This window comes from Rhineura floridana, chromosome 1 (genome assembly GCF_030035675.1).
Source record: "Rhineura floridana isolate rRhiFlo1 chromosome 1, rRhiFlo1.hap2, whole genome shotgun sequence".
NCBI classification, from domain to species: domain Eukaryota; kingdom Metazoa; phylum Chordata; class Lepidosauria; order Squamata; family Rhineuridae; genus Rhineura; species Rhineura floridana.
In genome coordinates this window covers 110,598,433-110,626,095 of record NC_084480.1, presented here as the reverse complement: position 1 = coordinate 110,626,095, position 27,663 = coordinate 110,598,433, and the positions used below count along the sequence as shown (strand labels likewise).

Here is a 27,663-nt window from a genome sequence, read left to right as displayed (position 1 = left end):
TTTTATTTCCTTCTCTAAACAGTTTTGAGTGTTTTTACAATAAAACAGTATATAAATAAAATACATAAATAAATTTCAGTGTCACTATGGCCCTTGTGTCTTTTTCCTCTTTTGTACTGAGTCACGGCATTTGGTACCATCTAGTTCAGTACCGATGACATGGACTAGCATTGGTTCTCCAGGTTTCCAGTCAATAGTCTCTTCCAGAGATTGGATTTTGGACCTTCGCATGCAAAGCATGTGTCCTACCACTGAGCTACAGTTATGTTTAAAAACATATCTTTTACAATAGTGCTTTTCAATTCACTAATGTATGCACAGCATACTAGGACAGATCCATACCATGCATTTAAAGCACATTCAATATACATTTGAAGCACATGAATCCCACCACAGAATAATGGGAACTGTAGTTTAAGGTTGGTGGGAACTATAATTGTGAGAGGGAAACTACACTTCTCAGGATTCTTTGGGGGACATCATGCTCTTTAAATGCAAGTTGGATGTGCTTTAAATGTATTATGTTGATCTGCATTACTTCATAAACTTTGCCTATGTATAAATCATTTTAATTAAATTTTTAAATGGAAATAAGCTACAAAATTTACTGTTGACCATCTCTCAACCTAATCTGTCCCTCAGGGTGAAAACAATAGAGGAGTACCATGACCACCCCAAGGAAGAAGGGCACACTTAAAATGTAGAGGAAATAATAATTTGTAAATAATGATTTACAACCTTAGTGTGCAATCAGATACATATCAAGACATAGTATGAAAAAATATTTATATAAGCATGAATGTCAAAGATGTTTGTTATTTACACAACCTGCAAAGATATTTATAGTGCAATTGTATGCATGTTTACTCAGAAGCAAGTCCCAATGTATTCAGTGGGGCTTACTCAGACAGGAAAGCATGCACAGGTCTGCACTTCAGTGATAAGGAACTTCACTCACCCAATCCAAAATTCAGAATCATGCCACTTTAAACTGTTTTGCAACTGTTTTATATTTGTTTTATGGTTAATTGATTTTAAAAGGCTTTATTTCTTGATGGGAGCTGCCTTGGTTTCCAACCCTCCCTCACAGGGTTGTTGGAAATATTCCATATCTGCACACACTGGAGATGTAAAAATACATACACCCCATATAATAGTTTACTGCCAAAACCAGTTGGCCATTGCAGAACATTTTTTAAAACAAATAAGTATTAGTTTCCTGCCAAATAAAAGCAGTGACATCTAAGTAAGCCCCGAATAACAGCTTTAAAGAAAAAAAAAAGGATCAGAGTGGGAGTTCACTCAGAAGTCCCATTGATTTTCAGCACAATCCTAATCATGACTACTCAAAAGTAAGTCCTACTGAATTCAATGGGGTTAACTCCCAGGTATGTGGAATTAGCATTGCAGCTTTACTCCCAGAAAAACTTCATATTGGCAAGGTTTTCAAAACAGGTTATGAATAAGACATACTGCCCTCTTCAACAGTCCAGTAAAATCTAAACTTGTTTGACTCCTTAATTAGAAAAGTATAACATTGCAGCATGTATACTTTTAAAACTTCTGTTCCAAAGTTATTTGAAAGATAAAAAGTATCATATGCCATTTTTTGCAAGTAATTAAAAAAAAACCCCTGCATGTTATTATGCCTACCAAGATCCTGCTGTGATCTTCTGTTGTAGTGCAATCCTATGCATCTTTACTCAAAAGCAAGTCTCAGTCCTGTACAGAGAAAGGACTCTATGTTGCTGAAAGCTATGTATTTACTGAATTCCTGATGTGAGACAAGCAGGAGAAGGAAACTGTTCTCAGAATTTGAAATGAGGTTTAGCTATTGCTATTGTCAATCACAACCCTGACTTTACTTATTGGCTAAAAACCTGAAAGGGCCGGGATTAGAACAGCTAGTACTAACAGAAGTTGCAGGGTGCAGGAGGGGGGCTGACATTTTGGCTTATATCTTTTGAACCAGACCACCCAGAAACTTAATCTATTTTTTTTAATGAAAGCTAAGAGTTTGGAGATTAAAGTGACTCACCTGGAGGCCTGGAGAGGACCCCCCCAAAACCAGAGTCTCTGGGTGAAAACTGGACACCTGGCAACTCTAGGCCTGCCGCTGAAATCTCAGGGTTTGGGATGCTTCTGACGATGCAACCCTACTTAGATTATGTGCAACAGCAGCAACCGCTTTGACTGTTATTAACCAACATGCCCCCCTGACCTGACCACAAAGCTTTGTAGCTTTGCACACGACACAGAGACTTTTCAGTAGCACCTGTGATGCATGCTTACCTATTTTATTTTGTTTTTTAAAAAAATGTTTCTCCTTTTTCCTTGAAACCCAGTTTACCACAAAATTACTGGGTAGAGACAGCCGAAAGAGTTGGGAATACCATAATCCTTCTGGTATGAAGGAGGTTACCTGACCACCCTAGCCTAACAGAATATGAAAAAGACACACATGTCTTCCAAACCCATTATCGGTGAGATGACAAAAAGTATGAATAGCTTCTCTGTAGGAAAGAACTCAGACCCTGATGGTTTCTGCAAAATTCTGCAGTTAGTCTTACAGGAAATAATGACACTCTGCTAAACACTGTGCAAGTGGCATCCATTGCATTAATCCATAAGAGAGGAACTACATTCACAACTATTTGGATTTTTATACATGTTCAACTTATTTGTAAATATACTGTAAATGCAAAAATTCTGGCAACAACAATAGGAATGCTATTTATGGGCTCATGATATATTCACAATTAAAATTAATCTATCATTATCAATCAGGCCTTAATAAGGGAAAGCATTTTACAGACAAAGCCTGATTTTAGATGTCACAGCCAAACTGTGATTTGACAGTCATGAGTTAGCTTTGGTGGTGTTCTATCCATACTCTCTTCATGTGCTTGGATTCCATATCTCACTATAGATTTGAATGTTGTGGTAAACTATAGTGTATTATAATATCCAAAACATTCAGACCATAGTTACAGCAAACATAATTTGCCTCCAAATCTGAACTGGAAACCATGATTTGAAGTAGCATTATTAAGATAATAGATGGTATGACTTGATACAAGACAGTTCCGCAAAACCAAATAAAATCATCTTAAATCATTCAAATTGATGTATAGTGCTATCAAAATGCAAAATAAATGTTTGCTGTTAATGTCTTGGTTTGCACACCGTGGTAAGCCAAGTGGCATGCAAGCATGTGGGGTCCCATTGAGGAGTTCACAGCTCCTTTATTCCTCCTTGGTCCTTTTTGCACCCTCATTGTACTGAACTAAGTCATGGTTTGGTGTGTCATCCAAACCTGGTCTACTACATTATGGAAAATGTGGTCAAGTAATATTGCATTGAGTTTGCAATATTTCTTGTGTTTCAGAGTGTTTTGTGTATTTTTTAAGCAGACTCTTACCTTATTAATGTTCAAAAGGCATAAATGGAAACTGTCTTTAGTTTTTTCTCTCAGAATAAAATTGTTCTGTTGTAAAGAACCTACTTTCAAATATCAAAAGATGGTACAAAAGTCAGATTCTTTTTTTAAAAATATAAGCATGTTCTGCTGTGAAAAAAACCTGCAACAGTACTATTTGAAGAGTAGCCTTATTTATTTTGCTTAGCACTTTTTTGTAAGTTTTTCATAAGTGTAGCTACTGGATTGCTGGTGGTCAGGAAAAATATTCTTGTGCATTGATTTGATTTTTCTTTCAAGGCATTTGAGAGAGAAGACAGCAATAGGAGTAACATCTAAAGGGTTCTATGGGCTGGAAGATGAGAAGGGAACAGCTTGTACTTCAACAAGGCGTCGTTCTACACCACGCAGTTTAGCAGGCCTGACCACAGGAGTGTTTGAATCCGTAATGGTTCAGGTTCTGAGACAGGAAGAGCAACTGAAAGCAAAAGAAGAAAAGAGGTAAAAGGCAAAAGTGGATTGTTTTTAGCTATTCTTTCCAGCTATTCTTTCCTTTTTGCTCCCCTCCAAACATTTTCCTCTGGAAGATCAAACATATCACTCGTCCATCATTTCTGGCTCAAAATGGACCTCTCAACCTAGGAGTTCTGTTTAATTAAACATCACATTTAGATAGCTGATGGTTCCATGACATGTACAAGCATACATTTTTTATTAAATTTATTTTTCTTTGGGAAATTGTTTTTAAACCAGTGAAACATTTGAAATATGTGTTAACTGTACTGCTTTGGGAATTGCATATAGCATTGACAAACCAGAATATTCTATGCTTTCTCCATATTTTAGTTTACATTTCATTATCACATTTCTGTACAGTTTTGTAACATTTATCTTTTTGTAAATTAAAATTACATTTTTTGGCAAAGCATTTCATACTGCTGGGAGACTGTTTCTCAGTTTCATTAGAATTTTGTCATTATTAATCCAGGTATTAGAACATGATCAATCAATCAACACTTTTTCCCTCTCTTGATATGTTGGATGGATATTCAGTTATGTTCAAGATACTATTGGTGTGTGGGAGAAATTGTATATTGAGGGAAGGTGGAGCAAGAAAGAGGGAGACTGAAGCCAGGGGTAGATGCTGATTAGGTAGTCTGGTTTGCTTTGCTTCCACCATTAAATCAACTTACAAGGGTTTCTTTTTTCACGAGATGGGCTTTGCCTGGCACAGACAGTTCTATGTTCTAATTCTTTATAGTTGTTAATTCTGGTGAATTAATGGCAAATGTTCAAAGATACTGTTCTGTCTGAAATTGTTTTCTGCATGGTCCAGCTCTCTTTTAAGAAGGTGGATATACTTTAAAAAAAAATTCTGCTCAAAAAAGTGTTTTCTTTTTTGCTAAATTAACTGAGGGTTGTATATAATAATACTAAAAAATCTTGCTACTCAGGATTAGAACACAGAAGGGGAAGGTGGCATGATGAATGTAAGTGGCCTGGCTGTAACTCTAGGTTTCCATGTTGTCATTAACTTATATCCCATGTGTGGGGCTTGGCAGTATGACTCTGTGGACACATTAATGCACACAAGCTCTGTGTATACATTAGTTTGAAACTTAGAATTTTTAATAATTATCATAATTTTTATTATGCATCATAGAATAGTATGAAGAGGGAGAGAAAAATATGTAAAATGCTGGTCTTTGACTGTAATAAAGAATGATTTGATTTGAAAAATATGTAATACATTAATTCCTTAAATAATAAAAATAATGAATATGGTCTTACATCTTCCCCAAATTTGTCATTCCAAATAAAAATTGACAATTTTTCAATAAAGCTATTTTCATAGAGAATACTTTCCCTTGCACAATCACAATAAGTTAATATATACATCACCACTGTATCCCCAATCCTAAAAAAAAAACCAGAAGAAGAAGGAGGATTCCCCCCAAATACACAGTGTGTGACATTTTTGCTGAAGTAAAAAAGAAAGAAAGAATCTAACAGGGAAGAACCTCAACTGGTCAAATATTGAGAGCGTATGAAATACTGTACATTGGTATTTAGATGATTGATGTTGACAGTTTTGTGGTGATGCACCATTTGTGTCTTTGGATGTTAGCGTGGTGTGTGAAAGTAATTATTTCTTGTGGTGACTTACCTATGCTTGTGGTTTATTCAAAAATCATACATGTGATGGTGGACAAGCTGTTGGTGTACTGAAGCCTATTGCATATTTGAGGCAGGTTATTCTTTACTCTTCTTGGCTGGAATTTCATTTAAGTATGGAGAATTCAGGTTGTGTAAGGTCAGGGCATTTCACAAGGCAAGGCCATGTCAGGACAGAGCTTGTTAAATGCATGCGTACATAATCTTGGTTCTCAAGCACATATTCAGTCCCGACGTGTTGCAAAAAATTATCTTACCATCACAGCAGTAATTATTTTACAGTGAAGTTGTAAAAGGGGTAACCGGGGAAGATATCAATAAAAGAGAGGTTCTGTACACTCAGTGTGCCTTTAGTGATATGTTGAAGATCAGCATGTAATCTTCGGGAGATGATTTGTCAGATTTTCATTTTATTTCTCTAATCTTTAGTGTGTTGATATGAGTCAATAAAGCAAGTAGCCTTGTTTACACAAGTAGCCATGTGTCAACCATTTGAAGGGCTAAAATTTTAATAGAGATCTTGACATTAGAGATAATATCCCACAAATATCAATAACTGAAATTAAGATTCAAAGTTCAGAAAATTCTAAAGCCATGTTAATGTTAAATATGTATCAGCTTTACTGTACCTTGCCTTTTCATTTTTGTATTACTAATAGGTCACCTTACCTGTATTATATTTGAAAGAATTCAGAAGTATCAGTGCTATGTCATGAGGCCTAAACTTTTCCTCCTTGCTGATTGATGGGTATGTGACAGTGATGATGATGTAATATTTTAGAGGGCTACAAGTTGGGTTCAACTTTTGCTGTAAAGGGCTTTTTTGAGGGGGGGGTGTTTGATGTTCGTTATCAGTCACTTTCTATCTTAGAAATAGGCCAGGTATTTGTAAGGGTTTTTTTTAGTCATTAACCTAATGAAGCGTTGCCACTGCATATAGTTTAAAAGATTGTTAGTGTAGCTTCCATGATTGAGATCTACAGCACCTTAAGTTTATTTTTTCCGTTTCCCACTACATATGCAACTATGGGCAGTCCACAGGATTATCTGGTGCCTGCAGGCATAGAAGGCTGTATGCGTCCATCTGCTTTCAGAAGATACTTGGAATCCACTCTTTGGGCATGATAATACAAATCATTCTATGGCAGTATGTGAATGGGTCAAAATTAGGATGAAAACTAGACTGGGATCCAAAGGACTCTGTAGGGGGCTTCTGAACCTCCCCCCTCCCCATTTTATGACTCTAGCTTTCCATGTCTTCTAACAAGTTGGTCACAAAATGTTTGTCTTGTATCAAAGTTTGCTGCCAAAGAGCTGTGGTTAGGGGAAAAAGGGGGCAGTTTGACATGTATGTGGAAGTGCTCATGCCTGCCTGTGGAACCAGATGGATCCTGGCCTTTAGGCTGCAATTGTTATACTTTTAAGAAACATAATTCTGTCACTTGCTTATGGTTCCACAAAAGTTACTAACCTAGTTGCCTGTTACCAGTTGCCTGAAAGAGAACCAACTCTACTCCACTCTGCAAACACATCCCTTCCTAATAGCCCATTAAGGTGACCTATTCTAAGGGAATTTGTTTAGCAACAGAGTTTTGTAATGTCTTTTTGCTTAATTAGATCCTTGTAAAATTAGGAACGTGGAAATTTCCTCTTAGACTAAGAATGTGTCCTACTGAAACAGAGTTCTTAAGTTCTTAGGATTGGCTGTAGTTTGATTGCCTACTTGGAAAGAGAGTGCTTCCCGTAAAACTCAATGAAGGAGGAGGCAGTTGGCTCTGAAATATATAGGGCTTAAACTGTCTTAATAGATCAAAAATAGAAATTTGCATAATACTTGTAAAAATAGAAACTGAGTTTAAGGGGTTGTAGGAGAAACTTGAGCACAAGAGAGAGGGAACTCCCAATCACTGAGCTGATGTTAGAATTTAGGTAGCATTATACAGGCATACCCTGCTTTAACATACGCAATGGGACTGGAGCGTGTATGTAAAGTGAAAATGTACTTAAAGTGAAGCAATTATCTATGCATGTACTGCACCGCAATCACCACTAGATGGCAGCGGCGTCATGCCATTAAGTGTCCTTAATTGCGAAGCATGCGTACGTTAAGCGGGGTATGGTGGCGTATGGAGCATGTACGTTACAGCAGGTGACGTTAAGTGAAGCGACTTGTATGCCTGTACGTGCACCAGCCCTTTTGATCCTTTGACAGCATGTCTGGTTTCACAATAGCAATAGTGTCACTCAGTCATATTAAGAAACTGATTAAGCATTAGCTTGAAATCAGGTCTTGTAAAGTTTGTTATTTGTTTGCTTTATCATTTTGCTGTGACATGCTTACATTCTACTTTCTTGGAGGTCTGTCTAATCTGTAACTTAGATGGGAACCTGAAAGAGGAAACACTTATATTTCATTTATTAAATATAGTAAAAGTTTTTAGTGAAGTATCTGGTTACAAATAAAATTAAAATAAATCTGAAATATATAAGTGAAAGATTCAAAGTTTTTTAATTTGGGGGAGGGTTAGGTTTTATTTTTTGGTTCAGTTTTATGGTTTTAATGTATCTGTATGCTCTGTGTGTACGTCGCTCAGAGTGACTGGACAGCCAGTCAGATGGGCGACTAACAAATCTAATAATAAATAAATAAATAAAATAATTTTAAAAAGAAGAAACATCTGGTGATATATTGGGAATTTGAGATCTGATGCACTTTTAACTTCTCCTTCTCTATAATGGGTTACAACAATTTTAAAACACATAATTAAACACAACCTTAAAACACATAATTAAACACAACCTTAAAAGATCACTGAAAATAGGGTGGCTCCTTAAAATGTACATCTCATGTGTTGAAGGCCAGGTTAAGGAGGTATGTCTTCAGCATTCACCGAAAGTTGTACAATGAAGTTGTAAGACACACTTTGGTGGGGAGGGAGTTCCACAGCTTGGGGCTGCCACAGAGAATGCCCTCTCCTGGGCCACCTCCCGACCTTCCAAGAGTGGTAGAACTACCAAAAGGGCTCCCTCTGCTGATCTCAACACCTGAGAGGGTCTGTAGGGAAGGAGGCGACCTTTCAGATATTCGGGACCTACGTCATTTAGGGCTTTAAACACTAATGTGAGCAGCTTGAACTGGGACCAGATATGAACTGGCAATCAATGCAGCTATTTTAAAATAGAGGTTATTGAGTTCTAAAAGGAACCCCCACCAGTTACCTGGCTGCTGCATTTTGGACCAGTTGAAGTTTCCATCTTCAAGGTCAGCCCCACGTAGAGCACATTTCAATAATTGTAGTGGGAAAGACTTAAGAATGATGTGCTCAGCCTAGCTTATTAATCTGGAGGTTTTTTCTAAACAGGAATAACATGAGATATTGACATAACTAAATTTTCTGAATGGTGATGAAATTCTATCTTTAATCAAGATGTTACTAGCCAAATGTAACTGCTTGTACAACAAGACTATCCTACTCTCCTCCCCATTGCAGCCTGCTCCACTGAAAAGCTGCTCCTGATGGTCAAGGGGAGCTGTGGGATGTGACTCAAGTGGCTGCAGCAGGAAGAAGGAACTGCATCTTGTATGAGTGGAAGTCTTTTCCTGTTGTGCAGCGCACCATTGGGTACAAGCATATATTTCTAGTTTATGGCATGGCATGCACTCTTACCTAGAAGCCCTGTTAATGAATGGGAATAGCTTTGGAGCATGCTTACAATATGGATGTAAGGCATTTAACAGTGCTGTGTGTTCTGTCAATAAATCAACATTTCTTTATTGAACAGCAAGAATTACCTTACAGTAGAAGTATTTGTCCTCCTTTTGGTCTCTGCCTGTAGATGTTGTAGAATATAATTGAGAAACATAGGAAGCTGCTTTATACCAGGTCAGACTAATTGTCTGTCTAGCTCAGTCTTATCTACTCTGACTGACGGCAACTCTCTGTAGTCTCAGCAGGAGTCTTTCCATCATCAGCTACATAATATTTTCGTCTGGAGATGCCAGGGATTGAACCTGGGATCTCTTGCTTGCAAAGGATCTGCTCTACCACTGAGCAATAGCAGCCACCCAGGCAGTGCAGATGGGACTGCGTTGCTAACCTGGCTTCCCAATGTCATGCATCACTGCTGGTTACCGAGGGGGGCAAGGCAGTGAAGACCTCAGTGTGGTGCGGGCACAGTGATAATTGTTGTTGTTATATGCCTTCAAGTCAATTATGACTTATGGCAACCCTATGAATTAGTGACCTCCAATTGTTGTTGTTGTCATGTGCCTTCAAGTCGATTACGACTTATGGTGACCCTATGAATCAGTGACCTTCAAGAGCATCTGTCATGAACCACCTTGTTCAGATCTTGTAAGTTCAGGTCTATGGAATCAATCCATCTCTTCTTTGGCCTTCCTCTTTTTCTACTCCCTTCTGTTTTTCCCAGCTTTATTGTCTTTTCTAGTGAATCATGTCTTCTCATGATGTGTCCAAAGTATATAACCTCAGTTTCATCATTTTAGCTTCTAGTGATAGTTCTGGTTTAATTTGTTCTAACATCCAATTATTTGTCTTTTTTGCAGTCCATGGTATGCACAAAGCTCTCCTCCAACACCACATTTCAAATGAGTTGATATTTCTCTAATTCGCTTTTTTCACTGTCCAACTTTCACATCCATACATAGAGATCGGAAATACCATGGTCTGAATGATCCTGACTTTAGTGTTCAGTGATACATCTTTGCATTTGAGGACCTTTTCTAGTTTTCTCATAGCTACCCTCCCCAGTCCTAGCCTTCTTCTGATTTCATGACTATTGTCTCTATTTTGGTTAATGACTGTGTCAAGGTATTGATAATACCTGAATCCAGACTGGAAAGAGTCAAGATAATCTGTTTCATCCAAGAGTACTTGCAGTTGTTGCGCCACAACCCTCTCAATCACCTTCCCTAAAAAGGGGGTATTTGCGACTGGGCGGTAGTTGTCACAAACCAGTGGGTCCAAGGTGGGCTTTTTCAGGAGTGGTCGGATCACCACCTCTTTCAGGGCGGCTGGAACCACTCTCTGCCGCAATGACATGTTGACCACACCCTGGATCCACTTGGTCAAACTCCCTCAGCAAGCCAAGAAAGGAAAGGGTTGAGAGGACACTTTGGACACGTTGCTGGCTGCATCGTTGCAAGCACCTTATCAGGCCCCATCAACTGAAACCGATCCCAAGAAGTCTTGCCCCTGTGACTCCAAATTCTGGAACCAGTCCTGCTGTTAAAAGGCAACACCATAAACTAATAGGATATGGAATAAGAGTGATACTGATAAATATTTAGGGAAAATATTAAATCACCATGTGTTTCTGATGGTTTGAATGAGATGTATATGAAAATAAGCTTTTACATGACTATAAAATTAAGGGCCTTTATGATAAAAACTGCCCACTAGAATATACATTATAATGGATATAAAGTGCAACAATCTATAATGTCTCTTTCACTATTATATTAACTTATATTATATTGCATTGGGGAGTGTAAATTTCTCCTTTTATTATTCTGTTTTTAAACTTTGCTTTAGATTTTTTTCACTAATTTGGAGTAATCAAGTACCTGCGTGTCAGTCTGTTTTTTTCCATCCTGTGCCAATCAGGAGAGTTTAGAAAGTATATTTTGCACAGCTTGTAGCCAGCCTCTCCTTTCCTTTTCTTGGGCTGATGAGACAGAGTTAATTTTGGATCACAATCTATCCTTTAGGAGAAATAGCCAATTTCTGCTTCCATTGTTGTGCATTATAAACTTTTGACATCATTCCCTCTAATAGAGAACTCTGATGGTGAGTGGTGCCAGGATTGTAACTATAGTAGGGCCACTGAGAAATAAGCATTGGCTATTGTTGTGCTTGGAGGAACTCTGATGTTTGTAGAAGCACCCCACAAAAAAAAATGGGGCATGCATGCACCCAAACAGCCTGAGATTTAAGTATGTTCAGTAGCTACAGAATGCTGTGTCAGCTGAAAAGCAAAACGCATTATGGGGGCTGAATGCTCTCCCTGGAGAGAGAGACGTCTGGACCCTGAACAGCAGCAGTCCTGTTAGGAGGGGGTTACACCTCAACATTTTGCTGCAGGTTCCACTTCTTTCTTGTTGCATAATGATGTGCATATGGAAAAACTGAAAGGGAAAAATGTCTTCTGATGCATTTCAATTTTCTGTAGAACTCAGATGAGAATCGGTATGAGAGTTAACATGTAGAACTTACATGATGTAATATGAAATGGGGAATAAAATATCAAAACATTTTAATCCAATTCAGATTTTAAACTTAATAGTTGATTAATAGCTTCAGTGTCCAGTGGCAAGAGGGCCAATATAAGTGCCAGTCTCTACCATTTTAGTATTATCTGTTGGATTTATATATGTGTTATCCAATGTCAGTAAAAAAAAATATTTTTGCAAGTGTGCATTTTTTTGCTTTTAGATAGACAATTTGTTTTCTGTCTTGCTGCTTTTTTATTAAACCTGAATTGTTTTGCTTTATTAGGCTTCGAGAGCAAGAAAGAAAAGAGGCAGAGGAAGCTAGCCAAAAGGAAATAGAAGAATGGGAGAAGTCTCTCCTATCTCAAGCAGCACCCACTCGGATGGAAAACATGTGGGAAATTCCAGCTATTGGTCATTTCCTTTGTTTAGCACAACATATTTTAAATTTGCCTGAAATAGTCTTTTACGAGTTAGAACGCTGCCTTTTGATGCCTCAGTGTAGTGCTTTTTTGTCTAAAATAATGACTTCTTTGTTAAGTCCTCCTCCTCGGAGATCTACCTTACATCGAAGGCCAACTCTTCCTTATGGGACTTGGGAAGCAGCACTTAGACAGAAAGTACAGCAGTGGTATACAGCTGTAGGGCAGACTGACAATCCTGACAGTTGTGCAGAAAAACTTGGTCTTTGTCCTCAATTTTTTAAAGTCCTTGGAGAAATTAATCCTTTGGAGGAAAAGCCATTTCATGAGCTCCCATTTTGTCAAAAAGTATGGCTGCTAAAAGGCCTCTGTGACTTTGTATATGAGACCCAAAAAGATGTACAAGATGCAGTACTTGGGCAGCCTATTCATGAGTGCAGGGAGGTGATTCTAGGTTATGATTACTTAGAACATGCCTACGTTCACTTCCCTCAATTCTGTGGTGCAGATGTACGGATTTACAAACAGAAGCCTTTTCATGCCCCTGAGTTTCCAGTTCCTCCCATTAAGGTAAAAAGAGTACCACGGATTAAACTGGAGAAAATGAAATGTGAATATGTCTCTAAAAGCAATGGGGATGTTAGACTTAGTACTAAAGAAGAGCCTTGCACAAAGACAGAACCTGGAAAAAATATTTGCTTAGCAAAGATCCACTTGGACCATTTGGATGTCACTCCAGAAAAAGAAATGAAACCTTACTGTGAAGAGAAAATTCATAGGGATTGTGACTTTACAATAGATTGCTACAAAGAAAACAGGGATAAAGCAGTTGTTCCAGGAGATATTGTTGGCTTTGGAGGTCCCCTCAGTCCAGGAGAAATTAGGATTGTGGAAAATGGAGAAAAATGTGGTGAACCTTCAGTAGTGAAAACCGAGGCCACCCCGTTAAAGGAGAACACTCTCAAAACTTGCCAGATGCACGTGAATGGGAATCATAGTGACAATCCAGACATGAATTGCCACAAAGTTGCTAAAGAAGTGACTTCAGAGAATTCTGTAGAAAGCAAAACACTACAGTTTAGTAAAGTGCGAGCAAAGAAGAAGAAAAAGAAGAAAAAGAAATTGAAAGATATTTTGAATGAAAATATTCAGAGAAAGCGTGAGATTCACCTCCACTCATTGAAATCTTATAAACCTGAGATCCAGAATAAGTTGTTCATGATGAAGAAGAAAGCCAAGCACAAGAAGCACAAATCAGGTGAGGTGATTTGAGCAGTACATGCAGAGCTGTGGAAAAGTTCTAGGTGCCTAGTTGCTCTTGTACTTAAAACATTTGCTGGCTCCTTTAAAAAATGGTTCTGAAGCTTAGGAATTTAAATTATTTCTCCCAGCACTGATTGTATGTTGTTGTAATAGCCATTGGAGAAAGAAAACCCTCAATGCTCACAGAAGTTAGAATGAAAATTGCAGATTACCAAAGCAATATTACAGCTGCTTCAGGTGGCAGTCATTGGAAGGCTTTTAGCATGAGGCAACATAGGTATCTGTATGGTTTTCCCACAGGGCAAATACTAGCACGAGTTAGATCGGGGAATGGAACGGGATGAGGAGGGGGAAAAAGACAGTTAAACTTCTTGCCCTGATCCAGTTTGCTATCTCACTAAACTGCATTGAATTAAAAAAAATCAAGAAAAGGGGATTATGGGAGATCCAAAATCCAGTTGGGAAATAACCTTTATTAGTACCAGTCAAAATGTCACAAAATTTTGACACGCTTTCCAGATCTCCAGAACTCTTAATCAGAGCTTGGAAAAGTTACTTTTTTGAACTACAACTCCCATCAGCCCCAGCCAGCATGGCCACTGGATTGTGCTGATGGGAGTTGTAGTTCAAAAAAGTAACTTTTCCAAGCTCTGCTCTTAATCAGGCAAGATACACAAAGTGGCAGGGGGGGGGAGACGGAAGGAGGAAGTATTTTTTTAAAAGTACTAAAATTAGGCTGAATGTTGTAGCCATGAGGCCAGGTTGTAGATTCAGTTTCATATGGAGGAAGCAGAGTAAATAAGTCCCTCCTTGATGTTATAGATAATTAGGTTACACACTTAAGATTCTGGGATAAAGAAGCAATGACTGTTCCCCATTTCTGAGAAAATGATCTTCCAGCATCTCATCTACTGTGACCCTTAAGCCAATTTACACTAAAGTTTAATATATTTTTCAGTACTTTAGTAGTACTATAAAAAGGGAGACCGGAATGCTTTCTGTCAAATATAAATATGGTGATGCTCATTACATTTCAAAACTAGACTCTGCTAGCATGTTTTGTATATCCAGCTCTTGAACATCAGTCAGAAGCTTCAAGTACTAGAGAATACAATAGCTTCTTATTGAGAGGAATGGGTTGCTGGGAATCAGAAATTCTTGTCAGTAAAATGGACAAATGCAGGGTCAGTTAATTTCACTCCTTGCAAGTGAAATGATTCTTTTGATTGGATCACCAAACAATGATTAGATTACTCACAATATATCTTAATTATCATCCTTTGATGGATTTTCATATTATGAAATCTTCTTTTGCTTCCCAAGAGGTATCTGGTTGGCCACTGTGGGAAACAGGATTCTGGACTAGGCAGACCTAGATAAACAGTACCCTGGAATGTTTCCTTGACTCTTCTGTGAACAGAGAGGTTAAACAGCAGCATTACTACATCAAGTTGCAAGATTTCAGCTTTTTCACCATGTAAATTTATCTGGGAGTAGGCTGATGCTTTGAATATTTGAAATTAGCTAAAACATTTTACAGTAAAGATGGAAGAGTATCTAAATTGGCAAGTTAGAATTTCAAAGTGCCAACTAAGAATTGTAGCACCAGTCCAGGGACTGTCATCTACATAATTTCCCAACATCTGGGTTAACTTTCAAATCAGTATGTCCTACTTTGAGATTCAAGCTTCAGTCTCTGACTGCGTGATGCGAACAGTAGTGTTTAAGATGTTGGCTGCACTCAAACATAACCAAGGAATTGCTTCTTATTGTTACTTATCTCTGATTTACAGAGCAAACATGTAAATACAATGTGGGATTTATCCTTCTACAGTTGTTCTACTATGGGAAGGGGGGGGCTGATATGGCTCAGATACAGCTGTACTCTAAGGCTTTACTTCCATGCAGAGTCACGCTGACTTAGTAAAAAGTAATGATTCCCCATCCTTTTCCCTGGTTACCTATGTGGTAGATGTGGGGGCAGCAGAATCAGAACAGGTGGCTACAGTCCAACAGATCAGTCCAGTTATTGCATTAGTTGGCATCTTTCCTTTAATATCTCTTAACACTATCATGCTAAACCTGTGCTGGGCGAAACTTCCCTTTGAATAAGCCCTTAAATACCCCATAGCCCTTATCTGAATTCCTATCAGTGTCTCATTGGGTCTCTGACTAAGAGGTTGGAAAAGGAGTTCTCTTAGCCTCCAGACATTTTGGGTTCATGGCCCTACAAATAATCCAGTTGAATTCTGCTGCCTTCCATTCGCTATTGTTAATAGCTGCCTTATTTCTAGGTCTATATGGCCCTCTGTAAGCACCTCATCTGGTTTTTCTTCCTAAAGGAATGTGTGAATCTGCTCCAGTATAACAGGAAGTTCTACTCAAAGCCTATCCCTAAAACATCCTATTACAGACCTTTCTGTCTCTGAACCGCAGTGTGTGTGTTGGGGTGGGGAGAATCATCCATATCCAACCACAGGAGGCAAAACTGTAAAGCAGTGTTGCTTATATTGCTTTTAGGCTTATATTGCAACTTTACTTACACTGCCGCCAACTTGGAGCTTACCTGGCCCTGCTACATCCCAATGATCATTGCACTGCCACTACCAGGAGAACACCATTGCCTCCACACACACCCTTTTGAGCCACGGCTGGGTATCATGGATTTGACTACAGCCTACCGACATTTTGTTTGATAGCCCTGCTATAGCAAATTGAAATGAGTGCATTCTAACTTTTAAACATGTATTTAGCAGAAATAATGCGTTGGATATCTCAGTCAGGAGACTAAGTTTTCCTCATCTGTGTCTGTTGTAGATTTCACTTTGTCTCAGAGCCTTTGATATGTTAAACAACCTCAGCCCATCTTGCTAAATGTAAATGTATAGCCCACCTCTTAGCTATTTTGATGTGGTCACTTTTTTTGTCTTAAGATCTGCATGGAACTTTTACCACTACCACCCCACTTTCTACCAACAAAATTGGACCAGCACAAGGTATCTTAATGTACTCTGTCATAGTCATTCTGTTGTTTAATTCATTTCTTTAGTGTAGATTATTGGTTTCATGTTAGCATAACAAGATTTTGAAAAGCAAAGTCTTGTTAATATTCTGAAACTATTTTGTGGTAGAAACTTCTGTGTCCTCTTTTTTCATGCCTATTGCCAGTCTAGGAGTCTGCACAATGTATGTACACAAATAGTAGCTCTATTACATTAATCTAAAAGATGAACAACATGACATTTTACATACATGTACAAAATCCCAAATAATGAATATTATGAACCACCAACTTAATATTATAACCTACCAATGGCAGATCACTGGTAAAATGTTCGTTTCGTCTATGAGTCTTAAGTTCATCCAACTGATTGATGACTTCTAATTCCACAGGAAAAGTTCTTTATCAGATTCTATCTTGAATCATTAATAAGCACTTGCTGTATCATTATAATAAATTGCTTCCTAAAAATATAATTCTCTCCTTGATAACGTAGTATATAATAATAGAATTAAAAATATCACACAAAGTTACATATCCAACTTACTTATTATCACCTATATTTTTATGTAAAATACAAGCTATCTGAAAGTCAGTCTTCACTCCACAAACCCAACTTTTCCAGGAGAAGCAATTTGCATAACTTGTAGCAAAATGATGAAGCAATAGTACAGATTATATTCATCCAACCACAAAGATAGGTGGAAGAACTCTCAAAATTACTAAGTACTCTGTTTGATAACTCATGTTCCTAAAATACCAAAGAAAAATAAATATGGCACCTTTGATTTGAAGAATAAAAATGCAGGGAACTGGAAACTGTGGCTACATTGCCCTTTAGTACCTTCAGTATAGACAGTATTATCCACCTCCTATGTCCCATGCCTGGCACAGGACATATTACTTTGAAGACTACTTCCCTATATCCAAGTAGAATATTGGAGGCTTTTCTTTTATTTGAGACCCATAACAGAAGGTTTCTAAAGCTCCTGCTTCTCAGTACAGCAGCAGATATGGCTCATTCCTCAGTTGTAACAGTTTGTGGAACCTCCACAGCTCCAGGTGTGTGTGTGCACGTGTCTTAATTTATAGCAGCTTTCATACAAATATGAATTCAGGGGGTGTTTTTGTACAGAGGGCTGCCAACCATTTGTTTGGCTGCAGTTGCAATTGCACTTTCCCCTCTGTTCCTGGTACCTATGCTGCTCCCTTAGCTGGTTGCCGTACATGCACATTAATTAGGGATTCACATTGTCCGTTGTTTGTCAATTGAATGGTGGTATACCCTGTCAAAATGTCTGCTTTCTTATTCCTTCAGTCTGTGGTTGATTGAAACATTCTGTGAACTTCACATGGACTGCTGTCTTTGAGGGGCAATGGTCCTTACTCAAAACAGCATACAGGTATTGTGTCATGTACTGGTTGTGGACATATACTGAGGCACTTTATCTGGAGTTTGACTGATCAACAGCTTATTTTTAAACAGATTAAATAAGGCATTTAAAAAAAGCTACTTAATAATGTTGAAGAAGGTGCAAGGAAAAGAGTAATAAATTTCAGAGATGGGGTGGAAAAACAGAAATGAATTCTGAATTGTGGGAAATAGAAACCTGAGCACTGGGCAGTTATATTCTTCTCTCTAGAATTCCTCCTTTCTTCTTCTCTCTTCCTTGGCCCAGCCCTACCCTCAGAAAAAGAAAATAGCAAACAAAATTAAATGCTCAAGATTGATAGGCTGAAGTAAGGTCTGATAGTTACTGGGCAGACTAAAACAGATTAGTTTCATTAGGTGATAATGAATGATTATGTTTGTTAGTTACAGTGCATGTAATATTCATTGAAAAATTATGAGATGAGTTCTTCCTTTACATTGAAATGCCTCCTTTACCTCAGTGCATTGGTAGAAGTGTTGATTCAGTTTACAAATTAACTATAGGACTAACAAGCTTTTATTCAGATTTTCTTAATGTTAATCTATTGGTTATATTAACTTAGTGTTTACATTTTTTTAAAAAAAATCTTAAATGTTTAAAAATCCAATTAAAATTTGAAACCAGTTTTTGTTTTTTAAATTAGCAATTATTATCAACCCTGGTTGGAAGTGAATGTTGGAAAAGTGCAATTGATTCAAATGGGTCAAGAAAAAAGGGCAATTAATTAGGTTGGGGAAGGTGGGAGAAGAAGCAATGAATGAGGACGATTAAAAAAAGAGCAGTAAAGTGTGAGTTAGAGAAAAACAGAAGGAGAAATTAATTGCAGGGGCAGAGTAGCAGAATAAATTGGCATAAGTCTTTGTATGTGGAAATTGTAATAAGTGGTGTTGAAACTTTTAAGTAATAGTGTTTAGAAAGTGTGTAGCAAGATCCCCCCCTGAACATCAGGATTACCCACCCAATGAAACTGGAAGCAGGTTGAACGCAAACAAATAGAATTCTATTTCTTCACACAATGCATAATCACAACTGAGGAATGCATTACAATATTATGTGGTGATGTCCACTATCTTAGATGGTTTTGAAAAAGGATTAGAAAGAGGGTTATCTTGCATTTATTAGCCATGATAACAAACAGATTCCAAATTTGAAGAGAAATATACCTCTGAAAATCAGGAGATGGGGGTAGGAACAGGAGATAATTGTTGTCCTTATGTCCTGCTTCTGGGTTTTTCTGGAAACATTTGGCTAGCCGGTATTATTTACAAAATCCCTCTTTTACAGCATTCTGCTACATTCTATGATCCCTGAGGAGTTGAAGGTACTATCCTTTCTCTCTGGAGTTGTTGTCCCAAGAGAGAGACAATTCTGCACTTGTCTTTTGTCAGGTAGAGCAATAAATAGGTAATAATTGGAGTGAGACTACCTGTCATAACAGTTTAATCTCTCATACAGTAGATGTATGCTTGTGTGTGTGTGTTGTGTCTTCAAGTTGATTCCGACCCTATGAATTGGGGACCTCCAGTACCATCTGTTGTAAACCACCCTGTTCAGATCTTGTAGGTTCAGGCTGTGGCTTCCTGTATGGAATCAATCCATCTCTTCTTTGGCCTTCCTCTTTTTCTACTCCCTTCTGTCTTTCACAGCATTATTGTCTTTTCTAGTAAACCATGTCTTATGATGTGTCCAAAGTATGATAACCTCAGTTTCATCATTTTAGCTTCTAGTGACAGTTCTGGTTTAATTTGTTCTAACACCCAATTATTTGTCTTTTTCACAGTCCATAGTATGTGCAAAGCTCTCCTCCAGGACCATATTTCAAATGAGTTGATATTTCTATTATTTGCTTTTTTCACTGTCCAGCTTTCACATCCATACATAGAGATCGGGAATACCATGGTCTGAATGATGCTGACATTAATGTTCAGTGATACATCTTTGCATTTGAGGGCCTTTTCTAGTTCTCTCATAGCTGCCTTCCCCTGTCCTAGCCTTCTTCTGATTTCTGAGCCGCCTTCTCATTTCTTGACTATTGTCATTTCTTGACTATTGTTTCCATTTTGGTTAATCTGCGTCTGTGTTAGAATTTTTAATAATGTTTTTAACCCTTTTTTAAAGATGTTTTTAAAGCTTTTTTTAAAAAAAATGTTTTTAACAATGTTTTGTTTTAATGTATTTTAAGGTGTGTTTTATGATATTTTAAAGTGCTTTTATCATTTCTGTTTGCTGCCCTGCTGGGAGGAAGGGCGGGATATAAATCAAAAAATAAATAAATATATAATGACTGCGCCAAGGTATTGATAATCCTTGACAAGTTTAATGTCCTCATTATTAACTATGAAGTTACATAAATTTTCTGTAGTCATTACTTTAGTCTTCTTGACATTCAGCTGTAGTCCTGCTTTTGTGCTTTGCTCTTTAACTTTCGTCAGCATTCATTTCAAATCATTACTGGTTTCTGCTAGTAGTATGGTATCATCTGCATATCTTAAATTATTGATATTTCTCCCTCCAATTTTCACACCTTCTTCATCTTGGTCCAATCCTGCTTTCCATATGATATGTTCTGCGTATAGATTAAACAAATAGGGTGATAAAATACACCCCTGTCTCACACCCTTTCCGACGGGGAACCAATCAATTTCTCCATATTCTGTCCTTACAGTAGCCTCTTGTCTAGAGTATAGGTTGCTCATCAGGACAATCAGATATTGTGGCACCCCCATTTCTTTTAAAACATTCTATAGTGTTTCGTGATCTACACACTCAAAGGTTTTGCTGTAATTATAAAACACACGGTGAAAATATGTCAAAATTTGGACAGATTCCGTCTCAGTAGCTTGTAGCAACTCAATTAGTATGCCATCTATTCCTGATGATGTATGTTTCTTCCAAGTATTTTAAGTGCAGCTTCCACCTCACATTCTAAAATTTCTGGTTCTTCATACAGTCCCTCCGTGAATGCATCTGTCATCCTTGCATCTCTTTTATATAATTCTTCATTGTATTGCTTCCATCTTCCTTTTATTTTATTTTGGTCAGTCAGTGTGTTTCCCTGTTGATTATTCAACATCCCTACTCTTGGTTTGAATTTCCCTTTGATTTGTCTAATCTTTTGGAATAGGCCTCTTGTTCTACCTTTTTTATTATCCTCTTCTTTTTCTATACAATCACTATTGTAGATGTTCTGTTTGACCCTATGTACTAGTTGCTGTATTATTGCATTTAGGATTCTAACCGTGTTTTTCTCTCCTTTTGCTTTGCTTTCCTTCTCTCTTTAACCATTTTAAGAGTTTTGTTGGTCATCCATTGAGGTCTTTCTCTCTTTTTAACTAGATGTATTGTCTTTTTGCATTCTTCCCTGATGATGTCTCTGACTTCACTCTAGAGTTCTTCTGGTTCTCTGTCAACTAAGTTTAAAGCCTCAAACCTGTTCCTTATTTGATCTTTCTGTTTTTTTTGGGGGGGGGGTTGGGACTGTATTTTGGCATTATGATTGCTTTGTTGGTCTTCTTTAGCTTCACTCTGATTTTCGATATTACCAGTTCATGATCTGTACCACAGTCTGCTCCTGGTCTTGTTTTCACAGAAAGTGTGGAACTTCTCCATCTTCTGCTTCCAATTATATAATCAATTTGATTCCTATATTGATCATTTGGTGATGTCCATGTGTACAGTTGTCTTTTTGGTTGCTTGAAAAATGCGTTTGCAAGAAACAAATTATTAGCTTCACAGAATTCAATAAGTCTCCTGCTTCTTTTCTATCTCCTAAGCCCTATTTCCCCACAATTTCTAGTTCTCCTGTGTTCCCTACTTTTGCATTCCAGTCCCCCATGATTATCAGAGCATCCTGTTTTGGTGTGTAATCAATTTCTTCCTGTATTTCTGTGTAAAATCCATTTCCTCTTCTTCTGTGTTTGCCATTTGAGCATAGACTTATATGATCGTTATGTTAATAGGTTTCTCGTTAAGTCTCATAGATATCACTCACTCATACTTTGTGTTATAGCTCCTAATTGCTTTTGCTACATCACTTCTCACTATTAGAGCAACCCTATTTCTTCTTAATTTATCATTTCCTGCATAAAATATTTGATTGATTGAAAGTGTCCCATTCCTGTCCATTTTAATTCACTCACGCCAAGTATTGTAATATTGATATGTTCCATTTCTTTCTTGACAAATTCTAACTTTCCCTGGTTCATGCTTCTTATATTCCATGTTCCTTTTGTGTATGTTGTACAACTCTGCACTTCGGCCTCTGGGCTGTCTTTCGGCTTTGACCCAGTTGCGTCAGTCACTGTGCTACTCGCACTTGTCCATTGTTCTTCCCCAGTAACTCTATGAGTGCCATCTGACCTGGTGGTCTCATCTTCCAGCACTTTCTTGTCTTGCATTTTGGATAATCTATTTATAGGGTTTTCATGGTAAAAGGTATTCAGAGGTGGTTTACCATTGCCTTCCTCTGAGTCTGGATGCATCTTAATCTGGTGTCTCGGCTTTGACCATTCGGCCTTGGGTGGCCCTGCTAAGAGTCTAGCCTTTTGGTCTCTACTCCTGGCGGCATTGCTCTCAGCTTCTTCGATACTCTCAAACCCCCTCACCATGTTAAGGTGTGCATCCTGGGGGGGGGGATGTATGCTTAGTATTATTAAAATGAAGAATTGAAGTTCAAACACTGTTTTGTTACCCTGTTGTGCTCAAATTCAGAGTGGATATATTTCTCAATATAAAGGACTTGGTTAAATAGAGATGGGGCAGGGGGCATCTCCAGTTTTTGTAGGTGCATGCTATCTCTGTACAGCTGCGTGGCTTGTTTTTGTTGAATACTTTGCTTTCTTACTTTGAGTCATCAAGGTATTTAAGTAAGTGATTGTTTTTAGGGCTAAGAAAGATTTTCTGCTCTTATCAGTTGTGCAAATACAGGGGGCTGGGGATGTTTGCCTTCTTTAAAGCTTTAGGTGTGGGCTGCTGACAAGTAAGCTGGTCAGCTTGTTGCAGGCAGAGCACATATAGCCTAACATATAGGCTGTTAAGGTGCAATTGCAAGGTAAGTATAAGGTTTTGGGAAACTTAAATATTTCATTTGTAAGAGTTTATTCAGAGTTGACAGATCCAACAGTCAAGGTATATGTATGTGTGGTTCTCTTGGGAATATTAATAATATAGAGAGCCTAAAATAAGAGGAAGGTTAAGGGTTGGTTGTTTTTTTAAAGGTCACAATCTGGAATTCCAATGAAAGGATGTATTAAAAATACTCCAGTAGCTTGTAATACTACTACTCAAGTACAGCTATCTGGAGAGAGAGTTTCTTACTGTGGTTCTGTCACAGTTGCTTGCTTGCTACACGCTCTTTCTTACAGTTTATTTCAATACTATATGTAATTTGATTTTTTTAATACATGGATCTTGATTTTGACATATATAAATCTTTTTTTCTCCCTATAAGGAAAGAAATCGATATCTAAAAAAACGATTACAAAGAAGAGGAAATCTGTTACAAAGCCTGCTATTCCAGAATTTCAGGTAAATAGGGTGTTGGTTTTTTAAAAAAAGCTTTACACTGACTGTTTTAATAGTTTGTACTTCATGTAGTTGAAGGCAGAAAACCAAGAAAAAAAACGTTTTTCTCTGGTAGAGCAAATTAATTGAGTGATTTAAGCTGACTATATATTCAGTTATAGGTATTTTAGTTGATACAATAGTAAATCATAATAGGATTCGTTGTGGAATAACAACAAATGCAATCCAAAAGGGCCATGCATTTTTTGCAAAATAATCAGGCTTTTCTGGGAACAGTTCCCACTAGAACTACTCACCCCCTGAAAAGCCATATCTGAGGGTCAGGTGACCCTTCAGAACAGTATGTGATGCGTTCCCAGGAGGATCCCTCCGCCTGTGCAGCGCTGAGACGGGTTCCCGTCTTGGATGAAACTTTTTCAGCCTTAAATCCAGTCAGAAGGGTCTTTTTTGACTGGGGATAATTTCTTCCGGATAAGGAAGAAACGTGAGATTTCCCACACAGCTTTGTTGTGGTTGTGGGAGACTGGAATTCGTCAGAATCGTCTTGTGAAAGAAGGTCTTCCAGCAGCTCAGACGGAGCGAGGATTTTTAGCTAGCTCAGCTGATTAAGTGACCCGTTTTTTTTTTCCTTTTTAAAAAAACTGGACTAACAGGCAAGCATCCTCCTGTCTGTGCTTATCACTTTCTTATCTATACAGCTAAAGAGATTTGTCAAAGGATCAGCAATTAAGAAAACCTGGGTGAGCCAAAACTTTCCTTCTTTTTTACTCACGGAACTAAGGGGGAGGAAAATAAAAATAGCCTATCTTTTTCCTATTGCAAAAAGCTGACATGGAAAATGGCATTGTAAAGATTACAACGGATGAGGGGTTTCTGATTGGAAGAGAAAAGAAAAATCTTTTTGATTTATAAGACTTTTGTGTAATATATGTCTGGGACTATTTTTTCTGATCTACTTTTTCTTTTTCTTTTCTTTTTTGACGAATCTGCTCATTCTCTTTGCTACTAGTCATTAGGACGCTGTGAACTAAAGTTGTTTTTGCACTTCTGGGCATATAAGAGATAAGGGCTGTCTAGAGTGTGACGCCAGTTGGTTTGAAAGATTAACTCCTTTATAACTGGATAAAGAAATAAACTGCTTTTTGCTTGGGACATTGAAAATTGAAGGAGTTTAGTTCCTTTGGCTTTAAGAATGACAATTAAGAAGATTGTGGATGTACAAGAAGGGACTTTATCTTTAGACATGTTTCAGAAAATAATGAATGGGATTAAGTCAATAAAACAAGAATTGAGAAATAATAGACAAGCGTGGAGAATTGAATTTGACGAAATGAGACAGGAGCTGAAAGAAATTCAGGATTCTATGAGAAAGGAGAATAAAGATAGATCTGGAAAACCAAAAAAGGATGAAAGAGAAATTAAAGGCAAGGTTCAAACTATGGAGATTGGATTAAATATGGACATGGAAAAAGATTTGGATTTCCTGGCTGTGATGGATCCTGGAGACAAATATTATGGTTTGGAAATCAGCGCTGTCCCTGAAGGAATTGAAGAGATTGGAGATAAAGATGTTATCGGTTCAAAAAAATTCCTGGATTGGAAGGATTTGATGGAACTTGAAATGGAGAAAGTTAACAGAATTAATCCCTGTTTTGTGTTAATGGAAAAATCTTCAAGAGATGTGCTAGTGTATCATGTAAAAAAGAGGAACAGAGATGCGGCTTTGCAACAATACCTCAGTGATACGTTCGGAATTGATGGCAAGAAAATATCTGTGATAAAGGAAATTCCTATCAGACTCTTATTATATGACTATGACAGCAAGATTATTGGGTGCGTAAAGATGGAAGATGGAAGATGGAACCAATATGGATAATGGAAGAAGAGCGATTTGAAATTACTGGACTTAGTAGACTTGATGAGTTGGATTAATTGACATGTTTATCTAGAAAAAAAATTGATGGACATATATCTCAAAGATTGGAAACTTCTCTTTGACTTTTTGTGGAAGAATAAAATGATATGATGTTAATGAGATTTGAAACCAATTAAGATAGCTGCTGGAGGAAGGTGATTTTATAATCTATTAAGAGACAGGCTTGTTATATATTATAGATTTATAGCTGAACTACGACAAATCGGAAGTCAATATTTTTATTTTTATTTTTTTATTGTATTAGTTATTGATTTGTGTTTTTTTCTTTTTGCATTGTTTTGGTTTTGAAAATCTGAATAAAAATTAATTGAAAAAAAAAAGAACAGTATGTGATGCAGTATGTAAGGGAGAAATCTGCTTCTTCTGTGGAAAGACAGATGCTCTTTGGATCTGGTGCTTGCTGTTTGGATCTGGTGGGAGCGGGATGGGGAATGCATTATTTACAAATAATAGATAGATAAATAACTTCTCGTAGCATCAATTCATTCTCAAAGAATAAAACTACTATCTAAAGCAAAAATGTATTATGCCATTTTTTTTGAAATGTCAGTTGATTTTGAAGAGCAGTATAAATATTAGGATTTAAAGAAAATGTGCCAGTATTTTCAGTTTTAACATCTCCTAGAGCATATAGATAGTTTTGGCCTTTTGTTGGTCGTGCCTTTTTAGGGTAACTGTTGGACAATGACTGGCTTTTAAAACTTGTAAATCTGCTAATATGGAATGGGTTATCATTTCACTGTCAATGATCAACTTTCAGTTCTAAAAATTATAGGAACTGAGGCAGAGAGAGGCTGAAATACCTGTTTCTGCTCAGTACTGGGCCCCCAGTTACAGCCAATACAGTTACAGTGTGTGGGAGGGCCAGAATGGCAAAGAAGGTTATGAAAACAATGTAAGTGGTCCCAGGCTATGGTCTGAAGGCATGTGAGACCACCATCTAACTAGACTCAGACCTGCTTAGTTTTTAGCCAGTGCCTGGATGGGATACCATGTGGGAACCATATGTATGCCCCCTTGGTTTCTGTGATGAAAGAAAGTTAGGGTATAAACGCTATAAATAAATAATTTTCTCAGCAATAGACTACGTTTCTAGACTACGTTAGCCATGCATGATCCAGTGATCTGTACATGCAAGAGTCAGTCTAAGACCTGCTGTCAAAAGGGCCACAGAGAAAACCCCAGTGATATAAATGGAGTCGGAACACTTTACTCATTAATTACCAGAATAAATAACCACATTCTTTACCAGAATATTCCATTCCATTCCCACTCCTGGGTTTCCATTTCTCCTTCCCCAACAGTCAGATAGTATTCTGTGCCCAAAAGCATGCTCGATCCTCATTGAGCTGTTTTGGGGGTCCCCCCCCAGAGTTTTTTCCTTTTTTTAAACTTTCACAGACCATAGGTTCCCTCAAGCTTGCTGATACTTCTCTCTTGTGTGTGGTGTTGTTTTAGCTATATAGGATCCACACTTGGAGAATGAATTCACTATTGGTATATGGGATGTTCGTCTCCTATGTTGGCAAAATTACTGGATTAAAATAATAAAAAGCATAATCTTTATGTTGCCACCTTTTTTCCTTTTGGTTCCTTTGTCTTGAATAGGGTTGCCAATGTATATTGGCTACTGCTATTTCCGTACCTGTAAAAGCCAGTTCATTCAGAGATATTAATAGGGGGTCATGTTGGTTTCCATCCCTACAATCACTCTGGCTTATTTTTGCATCTTGTATTTTTGTTAAAGGAGAGAAGTAGGCCTGACTGAGACTTTTTAGATAAAATGGCAGTCATCGTCTTTGAAGATTGAAATAGAAAAATAGGAAATTCAGCAGTTAAAGCACACACAGTTGCCCCCTAAATCTCCCTCCCCACTTTTTTTCTGAAGGTTATCCTGTGGCTTTGAAAGCTGTCCATATGACATATAGGCACCATGCACCTCACATATATTTTCTCCTCCCCCGATGTCTCTCAATCTATTTTTATCCTGTGATTTCTTCTTCCCATCTCCTTTCATACCTAACTTCTAGTCTCTCTGCCTACCTGAACTGTAAACTGTTCAAGGCTGAGGCCTTTACTTCATATCTCTCGCATCTCCTTCCCTAACCTCCAAAGTCCTTTTCTGCCTCTTACATAGCTACATTCTGTTATTTTCCAAATAACCCTCTGTGCCTGTCCTTTAGTTTCACTCCCTGCAACATTCCAATAAATCCCCACCACCACTTAATCTTTTCTTGCAGCAGGTTTGTGCTGAGCATGT

The 27,663-nt window shown here is 37.7% G+C and overlaps 1 protein-coding gene across 10 annotated transcripts in view; it reads left to right on the top strand.

Moving 5' to 3' along the window:
* Window positions 1-27,663, top strand: part of BRD10 (bromodomain containing 10) — a 77,318-nt gene that overhangs the window by 32,464 nt on the left and 17,191 nt on the right. For 4 of the 10 annotated variants that reach the window (XM_061629464.1, XM_061629421.1, XM_061629451.1 and 1 more), the window contains 5 exons: window positions 3,719-3,919; window positions 12,112-13,505; window positions 16,444-16,506; window positions 23,394-23,470; window positions 24,166-24,207. In XM_061629464.1, the coding sequence (XP_061485448.1) occupies window positions 3,719-3,919; window positions 12,112-13,505; window positions 16,444-16,506; window positions 23,394-23,470; window positions 24,166-24,207 (1,777 nt within the window). Of the gene's footprint in view, window positions 1-3,718; window positions 3,920-6,284; window positions 6,342-9,084; window positions 9,217-12,111; window positions 13,506-16,443; window positions 16,507-23,393; window positions 23,471-24,165; window positions 24,208-27,663 lie in introns of those variants that run through there. The other 6 variants (XM_061629444.1, XM_061629426.1, XM_061629468.1 and 3 more) reach the window with 5 other exon arrangements.